This window comes from Manis javanica, chromosome 3 (genome assembly GCF_040802235.1).
Source record: "Manis javanica isolate MJ-LG chromosome 3, MJ_LKY, whole genome shotgun sequence".
Lineage (NCBI taxonomy): Eukaryota > Metazoa > Chordata > Mammalia > Pholidota > Manidae > Manis > Manis javanica.
Window position 1 is genome coordinate 131379282 of NC_133158.1, and position 14219 is coordinate 131393500.

General features: G+C 32.3%; 1 protein-coding gene across 11 annotated transcripts in view; it reads right to left on the reverse strand.

Annotated features, from left to right (window-relative positions):
* Positions 1-394: 394 nt before the first annotated feature.
* The window catches only part of NLGN1 (neuroligin 1), an 844928-nt gene continuing 831103 nt past the window's right edge, over positions 395-14219 (reverse strand). For 8 of the 11 annotated variants that reach the window (XM_073232070.1, XM_073232068.1, XM_073232069.1 and 5 more), the window contains one exon: positions 8417-14053. In XM_073232070.1, the coding sequence (XP_073088171.1) occupies positions 13231-14053 (823 nt within the window). In that variant the 3' untranslated portion in view covers positions 8417-13230. Of the gene's footprint in view, positions 4624-8415; positions 14054-14219 lie in introns of those variants that run through there. The other 3 variants (XM_073232074.1, XM_073232072.1, XM_037003257.2) reach the window with 3 other exon arrangements.

A 14219-nucleotide genomic window follows, 5' to 3' on the forward strand; every position in this document is an offset into this window, starting at 1 on the left:
GTTCTTAGCTTTACAAGTTAAATGTACTCATTTTACTCAGGTCTGAAATGTATTAAAGTCTTGACTCATCTGGAAAAAAAATAAAACTAAGTTCATCCTTACCTGTGATATCAGTATAAAGTTCAGATGGATCCACTATTTAACGATAAACAATAAGGCTGCCAATATAGAAGAAAATATGAGCATTAAAAAAAAAATCTAGGAATGGAGAACATCCTTCTAAGCAAGACACAAAGTCCAGAAAACAGAAAGAAAACAGTGATACATTTAAATAATAAAACACAAACAGTTTGCTTAGCACAAAATAGCATAAAATTCAAAGGAAAATTGAGCAAAATTATGTACAACACACATGACAAAGAGTAATGATTTTATTTACCTAAGGAAGAGTTCTTATAATTCCATAAAAGATTAATAAACAAAAATATACAAAGTAAAGAAAGACATTTAATATAAAAAAGAAATACAATGGCTTATAAGCATAAGATACTTTACCACAATTTAAAAATGCAAATTAATACAATAATGACATTCCATTTATATTAGAATGGAAGAGATAAAAAAGTGCAATTATATTTTTGGCCAGAGCGTAGGAAAACAGATTTTCTAATTCACTTTTGGTGGGTGTGTAAATTTGTATAACATCTTTAAATATAATCAGGAAATAGTAAAAAAAAAAATATTTTAATCCAAATTTTCTAATTGTGAAAATTATCCCTTAAGTTTACTTCCATTCATGTGCACAAATATATGTTCAAGGATTACATTTCATTTCTTACAGTAGTTTTGTTTTTTTATGCATTAACAATGATCATTTACCTTGTTTAGTTTTCTACATGATTCCCAAATTCAGAAAAATAATTATAAATCTATACAAATAACATGTTTTTTCACATGATGAAACACATCAAATACTCTATCAATTACAGTTTTATTCTACAAACATTTCTACTTGGGTTCCCAGGGTCACACTCTGAAGCTGCACTGACTGTTCTTTGATCTCTGAACAGCCATCCTGGGTGTTCCCTCCGTTTACCTAGATCCATGCCTACTTGGACTGATGTACTGGACTAATTTCAATACAGATATAAAATTCTAGGTCAATCATAATTACCCCTTGAAAATGTGATGGCATTTATTCAGTGTCTTCTAGTGCCTGGAGTTGATGTGGAGAACCTCTTTTTTTCCTCTCTGGAAGCTTTAGGAGCATATTTGCTGATGTCCTGAACTTCTGTGACAGTATGCCTTGACAGAGTGTTTTTCCATCCATTATGTGAGACCCTTTCAATTAATAAACTCATACATTTAAGTCTGAAACATTTTCATGTATTACCTCTTTTATTACAATCCTTTTTATTTTACTGTAAGGTTTAACACAGATACAGAAAAACTTCATGAAATAAATGTTTGATTTTAATATATCACCATAGGAGAAATACTCTGGAAAAAAACACCCAGATTTAGAAACAGGATTTAGCAAACCACCCTACTGTTCCTCCACACACCCCACCTCAATCACAACTTCTTTTCCCTCCTGTAAATAATCACTATCTTGGAAGCTTATTACCCACCTTGCTTTTCTTTATAATTTTATCAACCAAGGGTATTTCCTAAGCAGTAATTATTTTTTTTAGTTTTTGTAAATTTTTTATAATCTACATGTAATCTCACCATATTTTTCCCTCGCAATTTATTTATTGAATAAATCAGAAAATTTGACAAAATTTCCTATAGTATGGATTTTGCTGATTTCATCCCCCTGGTATTTTAATCTGTTTCTTTGTCCTATGTATTTCCTGACCATAGGACCTAGAGAATCAGAATACAGGATGATTTTGGGGTGCAAAACCTTTTCAGAGGTGGTATTGAGTATTTCCATTTAGGAAATAGGGACTGGTTGTTTCTATTTTTATGATGTTATCAGCCATTAATGGTCAGTATTTAGATCCATTTATTCATTAGGAGTGAGAGGGAGGTGTAATTCTAATACAATGATTCCTTCTTTTATTACCTAAATACTTCTGTAAAGAGTAAATTCTCTTCATCTACTATTGGTACCTACTTATATGGTTCATAGAGGAATGGGAGGACAAATTCTTTGATGCTTCCTTTTGTTTATCAGTTTTCAAAATAATGAGCTGAATTCCAATTATCCTTCCTAAGTGACAGAAGAGTTTTCTTTTTAAACATTACTAACTTATGGATTTCTACTTGATATGTTTTGATCAACTCAAATTATTCTTATTGCTGCTCATATTTGTCCTACTGTTTAGATGGTAAGTTCTTCAAGTTGACTCTGGAGTCCTTTTGACATGCCTGTAAAAGTTTTTGACAAGATGTTCCAGGTTCGTCTTGCACCGTTTGGTTCCCAGCTATCTCCCTCTTCAAACCCATCTCCCTCTACCCCATCATCATGGTGTACAATTTAAAGTAGGGAATGTTATTTCAAGAACATACTCTGGACCTTGGAGTTGCTCATTACTACTGGCTCATTGTTTGCATAACTTTTTAGTGTTTGATATTTCCACTTTAAAATCCAAACAACAGTATTTTAATGTAATGTCTTCTATGTTGAATCAGAATATCCATTCTTCCACATTAAGATTGTCATTTCTCAAAGACAGTAGAGATAACAGGGTTGGTGTATCACCATATATCTCATTTATAGTATCCCTCATGACACAGATAACATTCTCAGTGTAACAATAGCACTATTATCAACACCGCTATGATTACTTAAAGTAATTAAATTTGTGCATATGATTTACCTATTCTCACATTTCCTTTAGTTGTACTGTCTACATTGTCAAAGCATAGAGTCTTTGTATAATGTACTTTCTAGATGAAAGCCTCATCTAGTCACAGTCCGTTGAGTAAATATATATTTAGTACCCAACATCAGTCCTTTACATCAATGTCACCTTTCTGTTTCTGTGAAGGTCATTTTCTGGTAAACTTCTCAGGAATCATTTGTGGGAACAATATTGTCTGAAGTCTTGACTGTCAATAAGAGTTTGTTGATGGCTTTCATACTTCTATCTTAAGTAAAGTTAGTTCATGGATGAAATATAAAAACCATTGGCTTACATTCTCTTTCCTTGAGTATCTTACATATATGCTACTTGATTTTCTTCTGGCATAAAGCATAGCTTTCAAAAAAGTCTGATGTTAATCTAGTTATATTATGAGACTCTACATTATAAAAGACTTTGTCTTTTTACCTGGATGTAAATATCCAAAGATTTTTTTAAATTTGATATTCAATCATCTTAGTAGAATATGTCCTAATGCTGTTCATTTTTTATCAGATTTCTCAGATAGTCAGTGTATCCTTTCAAAATATGTTTTCAAACCTCTTTCTATTGGATTGAGAAAGTTTTCATGATTTATAGTTCTTATCATATTCATTCTGTTTCCTGTTTTGCTCTTCTATTGTGCAGATTCCTTATGTTGAGTCTTTGTCTCTCTTCTTATTTGTCATTTGCTCTTGAAAACTTTTTCTTCTTTTTTTATTGTTGGACTTTTCCTCCTTTTTACCTCCTGTTTCTCTGTAGTTACCTTCTAAATTTCTTAAATCATTCGTTACCCTTGTGTTTCTTTCAGTATAATCTTCACTTTTGAAATCACTGTTTCTTTTATATGTTATTCTTCTTGAGTTCTATTCAAGCATCTCTTAACTTTTCCAGCTTTGATTTGTTATTATTTATATCGTTAATAGCATTTAGTTTATCTAATTTTTATCTTCCAAAAACTTTTTAGAACTCTTCATCTGTTTTCTCTTCTTATATTCTTCTTATTCTGATGGGTTTATGTATTTTGTATCCCTCTTATATTTTTGTGAGGATCTGGGGGAAGGAAGAAGTAACAATAGGTTTTCAATCCACAATATTTAAATCAGCACTATTTTTCTTGTGGGTTTTTTCCTTAATTGATTTACAGGGTTTTTCTATCCAACTAATCAATCTTTCATTGTTTATATGTGTTGTAAATATTTACTTTCAGTATGTGCTTGTCATCATTAAAATTGCATTGAGATTTTAATTTCATTTCTTATCCTTTCCTTTATAATTTATATTATTTTGAGTCTTGGTTAATTCTTCCCTACTTCAGATGCCTGACAATATTTTCTTTTTTTCTTTTTTGTTAAGGTATCATTGATATATAATCTTACACTCAGGTTTCACATGAGCAATATTGTGATTACCGCATTTCCCCTGTTATTAAGTCCCCACCACATATGACAATACTTTCTATAACTTCTAAAATATTTAAAATTTGCTTTTCATGTTGGCATATTTAATTTATGTGAGATTAATTTTTATATGTAGTATTATGTTGAGATAATTTTCTCCCACAAAGAAAGAGAAAGCCATATTAAGCTGATGAATTTGTCCTTTTCTCTTGACTTGTAATGTCACTCTAGCATACAGCAAATTCTTCGTTTTTTCATAGGTCTGTTTATGAGTTCTCTTATTCTCCATTTGTCTCTCTCTGAATTGATACCACTGTTTTAATTATAATAGCTTAATTGTAACTCTTGAAATATGATAGTTGAAGTAGTTGCTTCTTATTCTTTTGCTTCAAAATGATCTTGGACATTCTTGACCTTTACCCATCTAAGGTCTGGAAACAAAGAAACAAACAAACATACTCTGTAGCAATTTTGATTAGAATAGCTTTGAATTTATGGATAAATTTGAGACATTTTTATTTACTTCAATTTTCTTATAAAGTAGACACACAGTATGCTCCCATGGAGCATCTATATATAATGCCCCCACACACACATACATAGGCAACACACATTTCACATGTTTGTATATGAATGGAATATTTGTAGAAATATATATATATATACAAATTAGTAACTGTCAGCATCTCTGGGGAAAGAGACTAAAGAACTGGAATCTGAAGTGAAAGGGAGTTTAGTTTTCACTGTAAAGAATTTCTTCCTATTTGTATTTCTTTTTACCTTGTGCATGTATTACTTTTTCTATTAAGCAGTCCCATTGTTAGACTACTGACTGGCCTAAATCAGCATCTTAATTTTGACTAGTGATTGGCGTGAGAATTGAGGAAAATATGGTAGTGCAAGAACCTCATTCTTCTTCTATGGTATCTTCTACCATTTAATGTAAAACACCCGGACTCAGAAATCCCCAAATAGAAGATCTAGAGTAATCAGTTGGTTGCTAGTAATGGGAGAACAAAGACTACATCATACTCACATTTCTGTCACTAATTGATTCACATGTAATAGGTCTGTAGTAAGTACATCCTTTAAAAAGTATTGAAAAATATTTTGAGGGGACACACAGTGGTTTATTGGGTGTGATACAGAACCTAGAATATAGTTAGCACTCAGTAACATCAGCTGTTGCTTTTCTCAGTACCGTACATACTATCCCTAGTACTATTACACCAGAGCTTTGTACTCAATGCGATGTTGCACAGTATTTTTGTAAATGAACTTGGGTGAAGATAAAAGGTATGTTTATCATTTTATTGGATTTTATTACTCTGAGATGGATAGAAAGATCTTTATAAGCTGAAACAATGTGCTGAATCTAATGAGGCAGAATTTAATAGTATTCAATGTCTTGAAGATGATATAAAATGCAAATGGTCAAGGACAGGATAAAGGCAGAATTCACTTAACAGCATAACATGCAGAAATTTTAAGCATATTTAATAGGGAGTAGGCTTCAATCTCACTACCAGTGTGATGTGGGCACTAAAGAGGGTAATACTATCATAAATCATATTAAAAGAATACAGTTTCTACAATAAGGAAGTTTATAGTAGTGCTATATTAGGTGAAGAGCAGCCTACACCTGAAGCATTTATTATTTTTTAATCTTAGACATCACACTTCCTGAGAAGCTTAGGCTTAGGAGAATTAAAAAAAAAAAACCCAGTCATTAGAATAATGAAAAGACTAAGCTATTTTGTATTGAAAATGGGGATTTTTGTTTTGAGAGGAAAATGACTCATGGAAGATATGTTATCTTCAAATATTTAAAAGGAAGTCAGGTGGTAGAGAATTTATGAAAGAAAAAAATAGAATAGCATGTCAGTGTAAAGAAGAAATTTAAATGATCTTAAAAGTAGCCACCTGCTTTAGAATTTCAGACCTGTGATATTGTGCAATGGTAGGTTCACAATCATAGTCTGGAATTGTGGTAAGGAAGTAAGGGATCAGTTAAGTGGCTGTATCAGATGAGCTTTAAGCTGGATATTTCACATGCCATAATTTATTTTGGCAATCTATAGTGTGGCTTCAGGTATGGCCATATTTATTATTGGGAAGGATTGCTACACATTTGCCTTTATTGATGGACCTGACCAATAAAATTCAACTAATATTGCTTTGAACTCCACAAATTCTGTTTATGTTTACTATTTTGACATAAGATAGACAAAACAAGGTATTGTGTAATGATTTGGTACGGTGGATAGCACAGAAGGTGATATGAATAGTTTAAGTGTTTAAATCTATTTCAAGCTTAGCAATAGTTGCATTGTACTGAGTGAGTCATATAGTTGGTCCACATGTCTAACACTGAGCACATCGTCAGGAACATGGTGGGCATCATTTGTTGAGTGAATTACTAATTCTTCCCATTGCTTGATTGTTGTTCCCTAACTTCTAACCTGCCTAAGGATCAGAAGAAGCCAATTCCCAAGGCACTGATTATTTAGATCACCTTCAGGCATTCCCTCCACATTCTACACCCTTGGAGAAGAAAGCATAAATATTAATGGAAGAAGGCATGAAAACAGAAGCTGAAGTAACTGGTAGGAAGATTTCCTCTAACAAAGCTCTGAGAATGAGGTTGAATATTTTCAGGGGAGGGATAGACATATTTTGAGGGTATATTCAAGGCAACTCTTCAGAACTGGACAGTGAGAAATACTTCAAATTATGGCACTCCATTGGAAAATACTGCTTTCAGATGGACATTATTTATAGAACATATTTGGGACTTTTTTGAACTCAGAAATAACATTCTATAACTTGTAAGGAAGTGTAAAATTGTAGGGAGAAATGTAATCATGTAAAACAACATCTAATTGTACAAAAGATTAAAACCCTTTTATGAAAAGTGAAACTCTTACAGCATGTTTTTGAACTTTTTATTTGGTACTGATAGCTATATGCAGTCAAGAAAATAATGTCAACTATTTTATTTAGCAATTTGGAGATTTTGATTTTCAGGCCATGTTTTGGGAAGTTTTCTGATGTCCTATTTGTTCACTCTATTCCTTTTTTGGGATGTATACAGATGAGAGATGCCTATACTTCACTTGGTATTCTCTACCAAGATCATTATTAATAAAATAGAATGAGACTAGAAATACATCACTCTTTATTTTTGTTTCCAGTGATACAATTTGAACAAGACTTGGATCAAGGATTAAATTTATTGTCTGTTCTTAAATATTATTAATCTTGTTCTCTAAGGACAACAGATTACAGTTTAAAGGAATTTATTTAAAAAAATTTTTTTTTATAAACTGCTATCCATCTCTAGAAAACCTATTTGGAGGCAAAAGCCAATTTTAAATTGAGGTATTTTTCTTCGTTCTTCCTCCCTCATTTCCTTATTCCTTCCCTTTTCCTCCTCCCTTTTTCTTCTGTCTCTTTTTTTAACAAACTGTGTTAACAACTGTATTCAAGTTCTCACACTTTACTCTTCAAATTATTTCCCTGAATTCACCAAGGGGTGAACAGACCACAAAATATCATTGTTTTCATCAAATTAGAACTGTCAGCACATGTGTGGGCAATACAAAGAAGTTGGAAGAGATTATTTAACTTGGAAATGTTTTTGTGTGTTTCAAACAAAGAAGAAATTATTTCTGAGTTTAAAAATAGTCAACACAACTTGGAAAACATGGTAATATTTATTCATAATAAATGTGTCTTTTACTGAAAGCCACGGGTGTCCAGACACAAAGTGAATCATGACAACCCAATGGCCTTTTTTACAAAAAAACATGACATATGTCCCATTAATTTGCTAAATGATATGAGTGCAGAGAAAGAATAAATCAAAAACACTAAGACTCTTTTAAACACATCATCTAATATAGATACCAACTCTGGACATAGCATTCAAAAATAGTCTCTTTAAGTTCATTTGCTGAGTCATCTTTACTGTACCTTTCTAAAGTTCTTTAAAGCTTTAATTGTTATTTATTTCAACACAAAACTGCTAGCACTTTGGCTTGACTTTCCATAGAGGACTAAATTCCATGACATTAGTACATATGTAGGAAGGTGTACAAAGTCATTTATAAATATATGAGTCTGAAAGGGCCACCATAAATATCCTATAAACCATATACTATGTAGGATATATATATATATATATACACACACACACACACACACACACACACACACACCCCATGTGGTATATATCATGGTTAACTATAAAAAAAGTATATACTTGTCTAATTTATGTTTGTCCCTAACAATTTTAAACTTCTTTTAAAGTTACTTACTTGAAAAAAAGTTTGTTAGAGATTTATGTTTCCACACCTAAGTACCATTAAATCAGATGCCTAAATAATTGTTGCTTTCCAAAATTCACCTCACTTTTTTTCCAGGAGTCATTTGGATCCATTTGATAGCATACAAAAAATCAAGTTAAATGTAAGAAAAGACTTTGTAAATAAAATTTTTCATATTAGAAATTTACAACATAGTCATCCTATTGTACCTTTTAATTTAAGTTATCAGGATCTGCAAATTAAAAAAAGACCATAAGGTTTATAAATCAAATCACAGGAAGAAAGGCACTTACGCCCTGCACACTAGTCTGTATACTCCACAATGCTTACCAATGGAACCGACTTCTGGCCTGCATACAAATATTGCCAAGTGCCAGCCAGAATAAAATCAAGTCAGAACACTTATAACAAAGAAGCAAGTTGGCTACCAAATGTTTCACATAAATAGGACACCTCTTGAGAGACTTCTGATGGAAATCTGAAATGTATTTTATTATATCAAGTGCAGGAGAGGTATAAGGCTGTTAGAGAAATTCCCTTAGTTTATTGATTAAAAAGGCAAAACAATTGTCATTAAGAGTAAAGCTTGACAAGATAATTAAATGAATGATAACAAAATCTCAGCATGGAAGTGCCCATTAATTGAATTTATTTGGGAGCATGTTTTCACATGTATAACCAAATTATCTAATTTTCACTCACATTAAAAAGTGATAGTCTATAACAACTAATTACTACAAGTGAAGGAAGAAGCCAGTACTTTGAACCAGTAACACAGGAGAAAAACATCAAAGGGCTGCCATGATATTTGACAGCCTCCTAAAAATTCTATTCATCATTTTCCCTGTGAAACTATTTCAGTGAAACTCGCCAGAGAAAAGAATCCCAGTAATTCCTATGTAGCAGTGTCTTTAAAGCTGGAACACATTTATCACATTTTTTGTATCTTTTCCTGACTTTATTATATTTGTTAGTGTAAGTATGTCAACAGGTGAAATAACTGAGAATATGTTATAGATAAAACAATTGAGTTTTGGCATTTCTTTTCTGTCAGAAAATTAGTGCATTCTGTTTTCCTCTTTAGTATTAGATGGGATTTTTAAAATTTTGTTCTATTTTCATGTTGTACAGATAAAAAAATCTGAATTAAAGCATCGTTTTAGTCAACTTTTAAATTTGAAATGAGGGATGAAATAACCTATATTTAGATTTTTTGCTTTGAGCTGCTAGCATGATCTCTACAAATTCAAAAGGATTATTTTTATCCTTTAGCAAATGACTTTCCAATTTCCGTAAGTGTAAGTGAAGAACCTTGTGATACATCCATAGTAGTCAACTAGATTTTGTTCACAGTCAACATATTCAATAAAAGTTTAAAACTTTGAAATTTGTCACTTTTATATTTCTAATCTCATACTCTGGTGCAACATTAATCTATTTATAAACATTTGGCAATAATTTTATATAATAATAAATGAAATAAAGTCCATTTTGGCTTAAGGTTTATATAAATTCTAAGCAGCCTTGAATATATATAATTTAATTGGAGGCAGGAGAATCTGAATTAATAAGTAATGCCAAAAATACTCTTTTAATTTTGTGACTTACTTTTTTTCCAGAGAAAATCATCAATTAAATAAGTTCATTTTAAATACATTGTTTAAAATTTAATAACAATATTCAAAATATTTCTTGCATTTCAAAATTATGTTTCAGCTTTAAAAACAGTTCTTAATGTTCTACTTATTGTGGGATATCATTTTACAGTCATAAAACTAGCTGCTGCAATTATAAAACTAGCAACTACAATTCATTTACAATTATTTTATCATGACTTGAGAACAGTAATAAAACCCTGAACTGCTTTATCTTCCACAAAGTTGATACTGCATTAATTTAGAAAAGAATAGGGCTATGCTTTGTTTTCCTAAATCATCTCCCTAACTGAATATCAAATAGATGTCAGTTTTGCTATAGAAAGGTAGATTGATTGCTAGATACACTCAGAGGAAGAGATAGGTAGGTAGATATAAATATGTCCATCATTAAAATATAATAGAATGTTAGAATGTTTGCTTTTGCTAAGTGAAGTAATGCATATGAAAGGTTTCATTCATACATTATTTTGTTGTCATTTCTATTTCTGTGTTTATCTTTTGTTGGTCAATATAGAGAAAAATGGCTTTCTAATTAAATAATATTTCAGATGCTAAACAATTCCTTTTATTGGTTTATATTTGGCAGTTCACAGTCTAAAAGCATAACCACATCAGGCAAAATCTACATGTAGACCACTCTGGATTTTGAAGACTTTGCTTCTAACAGAGACTTTTTATTTGGAGTTATGGAACAATGTCTATATTTTACTAATAGTTAATAGGGGGTGGGGATTCTAACTAAAGAAATTCCTTGAAATAGATTTTATCTTTTAGTGTCAGGTCAATGTCCTGCTCAGCATTGAGCAACTTTTAAATTCTCTTAGAAGCGTAAGTTTCTATCCATTACTTTATGATAGATTAATCACCCTAATATTCTGAACCTAGCTATTCTCACAAAGAAATATTGCACATTTATTTCCAAAAGAGCTTGTCTTTGATATTAGAATCAGAATCTGTCTTTCTAACTGAAACAATTGGCACATTTTATTTCTACAACACTTTCACATAAGAGGTGTTTAAAAATACAAAGCTAACATTTTTCATGAATTCTTGGGCTTATAAACTCATAATGTTAAAGTTTCATCAGTTTCATCTTAGATGAGACTTGCCTTTTAAATGCGTGGTGTGTTTTCTGTAGCAGTTCCCTACATGTCTTCAAAAACCCGACTGGTCTAGAAAAATGACTCTCTGAGACAGTCATGTTTCATTTGTTTTTGTTTTTTTTTTAAAAAAAGACAAAACAGCAATAAACATTTTAGCTCTTTAATGAGCAAAGATCATGTCTCTTAGCATTGGACTAATAGTCATTTTCCAGATTATCTTTATTTCACGCAATGACCAGTGACATGGCCAAGATGTACAAAGTTGTTTCCATCAAGTAGTATACAATTTTTTTTGTATAATAAGCTTTCATTCTTGAAAAAGAGTAACTGAAAAGAAAGGTTTCTGTTACTGCAGTTAGTTTCTCAGAGAAAGTTCTTTGCATTATCTTACAAACTATCAAAATTGCTAGTCATCTGAAAAAATGTAAAAAAAAACCACATAACTTTAGTCTAATAGAAATATAGTACAGGTAAGAGAGAAAGTATTTATCAGGATGTGCTCTTCAAGTCCATCTCAATTTTTTTTCATATAAATGTACATCTGATTACATATACAAACATTTGGAAAGGTGTCTGATATACTGTTACTGGTAAACAACAAGGGGATGAAGAGTTTCCTGTGATCTCAGAATATTCATCTAAAATCACACATATGTGTGAGACTAAAATCCTCCAAGTGTTGACTCTGCTTCTAGGTTCTGTATCTACGTTGTACTCTACTGAGATTGTGTGAGTAAATGCCAGTGAATGAACCTCGGTAAGAAAGATAAGTGATGTGAGGAGGGACATAACTTTATACTGAATTATTATTAGTAAACACTTTGTCATGCAACATGAGTAAATCAATTAACTGAGAACTGTAATCAGAGTGGTAATTTGGGGCATCCGCATATCTTAAAGACTGTTGAAAATAACTCTCTGGACACACTTCACCTTACCAAAAGGAACAAAATACATAGTAACAAAAACCACAGAAAATTATAGCTCCTGTAACACGTGTCCAATTAGGGAAGTTATTTCTATCAAATACTTAGATGGCAATGAAAAGAACATTAAAAACAGGAAATTTTTTTTCTGGGATTCATATCAGCGAGTATTCACCACTAAACCTATAATTTCTTCATATACCTTTAATATCTAATTCCTTCTAGTGTCAAAACTACTGTGAATTATTTAATTGTAATTACTTTTGCCCCTTAAAATCTTCTTAAGGTTCTGCCAATTGATGGAGGAAGCTTCTATGAAAAACTCCAATGGGATGAGAAGAATTTTAATTACAGCTTAATCAGCAGCACAGCCACCAAGCATATAAATTATCATGCACATCGTGCTAAAAATATCCAGTTTCCTTTATCCCCACAACTTTATACTGACAGCACTTATGTGATAATGTTGTACCTGCCAGTCTTTAAACTTCTTTGTTTTACTGGCAAATTTCAGCATGAGCCTCTGCTAAGGCCATTAACAGCACTGGTGCTTTGTGTACTTATCCAAGTATGTAAATATGGTCTACACAATAAAACAGCTCCAATTAAAACCTGGTGAAAATGATCTGACATTCCATTGGTGTGTCCCTTGTGCATATTCATGGTTGCTTTTTTATTTTTATTTTTATAATTCAGACATAAGTCTTTCCTGGTTGGTGTTCCACATGCCTAATTCCATTATGTAACATAAATCTTCAAAAAATTAATCTTGAATGTGAATGAAAAAGTATCATTCAGAACAATTGCTTCAAGCAATTGAAACTCATTTTTAAAGTTGATTTGTGTATATATGTACAATTCATTTTTTTTCCAAAACCCCCAAAGTTCTTGATATGTATATTCACATAATATTCCTCCTTATTTAAATAGTAAGAGTCTTGTAGGTTGAAAGCCAAGGAATCTTCAGTAATCTTTTACTGTGATCCATAAAAAAAAAAAATAGAGTTTGTTTCTCTTATCTGGCTATACCCTGGTTGTTGAATGTGAATGGGGGTGAGGATGGGGATGGGGCAGAGTATTGTTCTGTCCTCCAGTAAATGTATTGAATGTGTGTAAGGGCTGAATTCCTGGTATAGTGTTGGGGATCATTGTGATGGTGTTGGGTGTCATTAGGGGAACATCATCAGGTGACCGCCTCATAGCTAGTGTGTAATCTGGGGGGCAGGCGGTCCGAAGAACCACCTCATGTGGATGGATGGACTCACATTCATGATCCAAATCAGTGTGCTTCATTTGGAGGGACATGATCTCCTCTTCTTGTGCATGGGTCAGATCATTGGTGGTGGTGCGCTGAGGGCTGCATCTCCTGTGAACATCATGTCTCCGCTTATCCTTTTTGTAGTACAGGGCTGCAAAGGCCAAGATGTTTAGGAACAACAACGATGCTCCAACTGCAATAGTGACGCTCAGCTCTGTGGAATAGTCCCTTTGATCCACTGAAAATGGGCTTGGTTGTTGTTTGGGATCATCCTGCTTGGCAGTGGGAAAGGCTGAAGTGACAGGTACAGAATTTTTTCTCGTAGGTCTGAATGTGATGTCAGTTGATGGCACTTTAGTTGTTGTGGAGGTATACTGAGAAATGTCATTGAGATTATGCAGATGAGGTACCAGTTCCAGCCAGAGGTTCACTTTGTTGGCTCTATAATGTTCTTTAACCCTTGGTTTTAATCCAATATGGAGATAAAGTTGATCTTTCTGGGAATATCTGGTCCATGCTACCTCTTCAAAACGGTTGGGCTTGGTATGAATGAATTTTGTATCTTGAGGGACTGGTTGATTTGGGTCACTAGGAAAGAAAATAAAGCAGTTATGAAAACAAAATTGTGGTATTCTTTTAATCAAAATAGCATCAGTTTAGCATCTAATTGAAGAGGTAATTCAGCAAGACTTTAGCTTGTGTTTTAACAACAACTTGGGTCAATTTATAAATATAAACCCCATTGCAGGCAGCT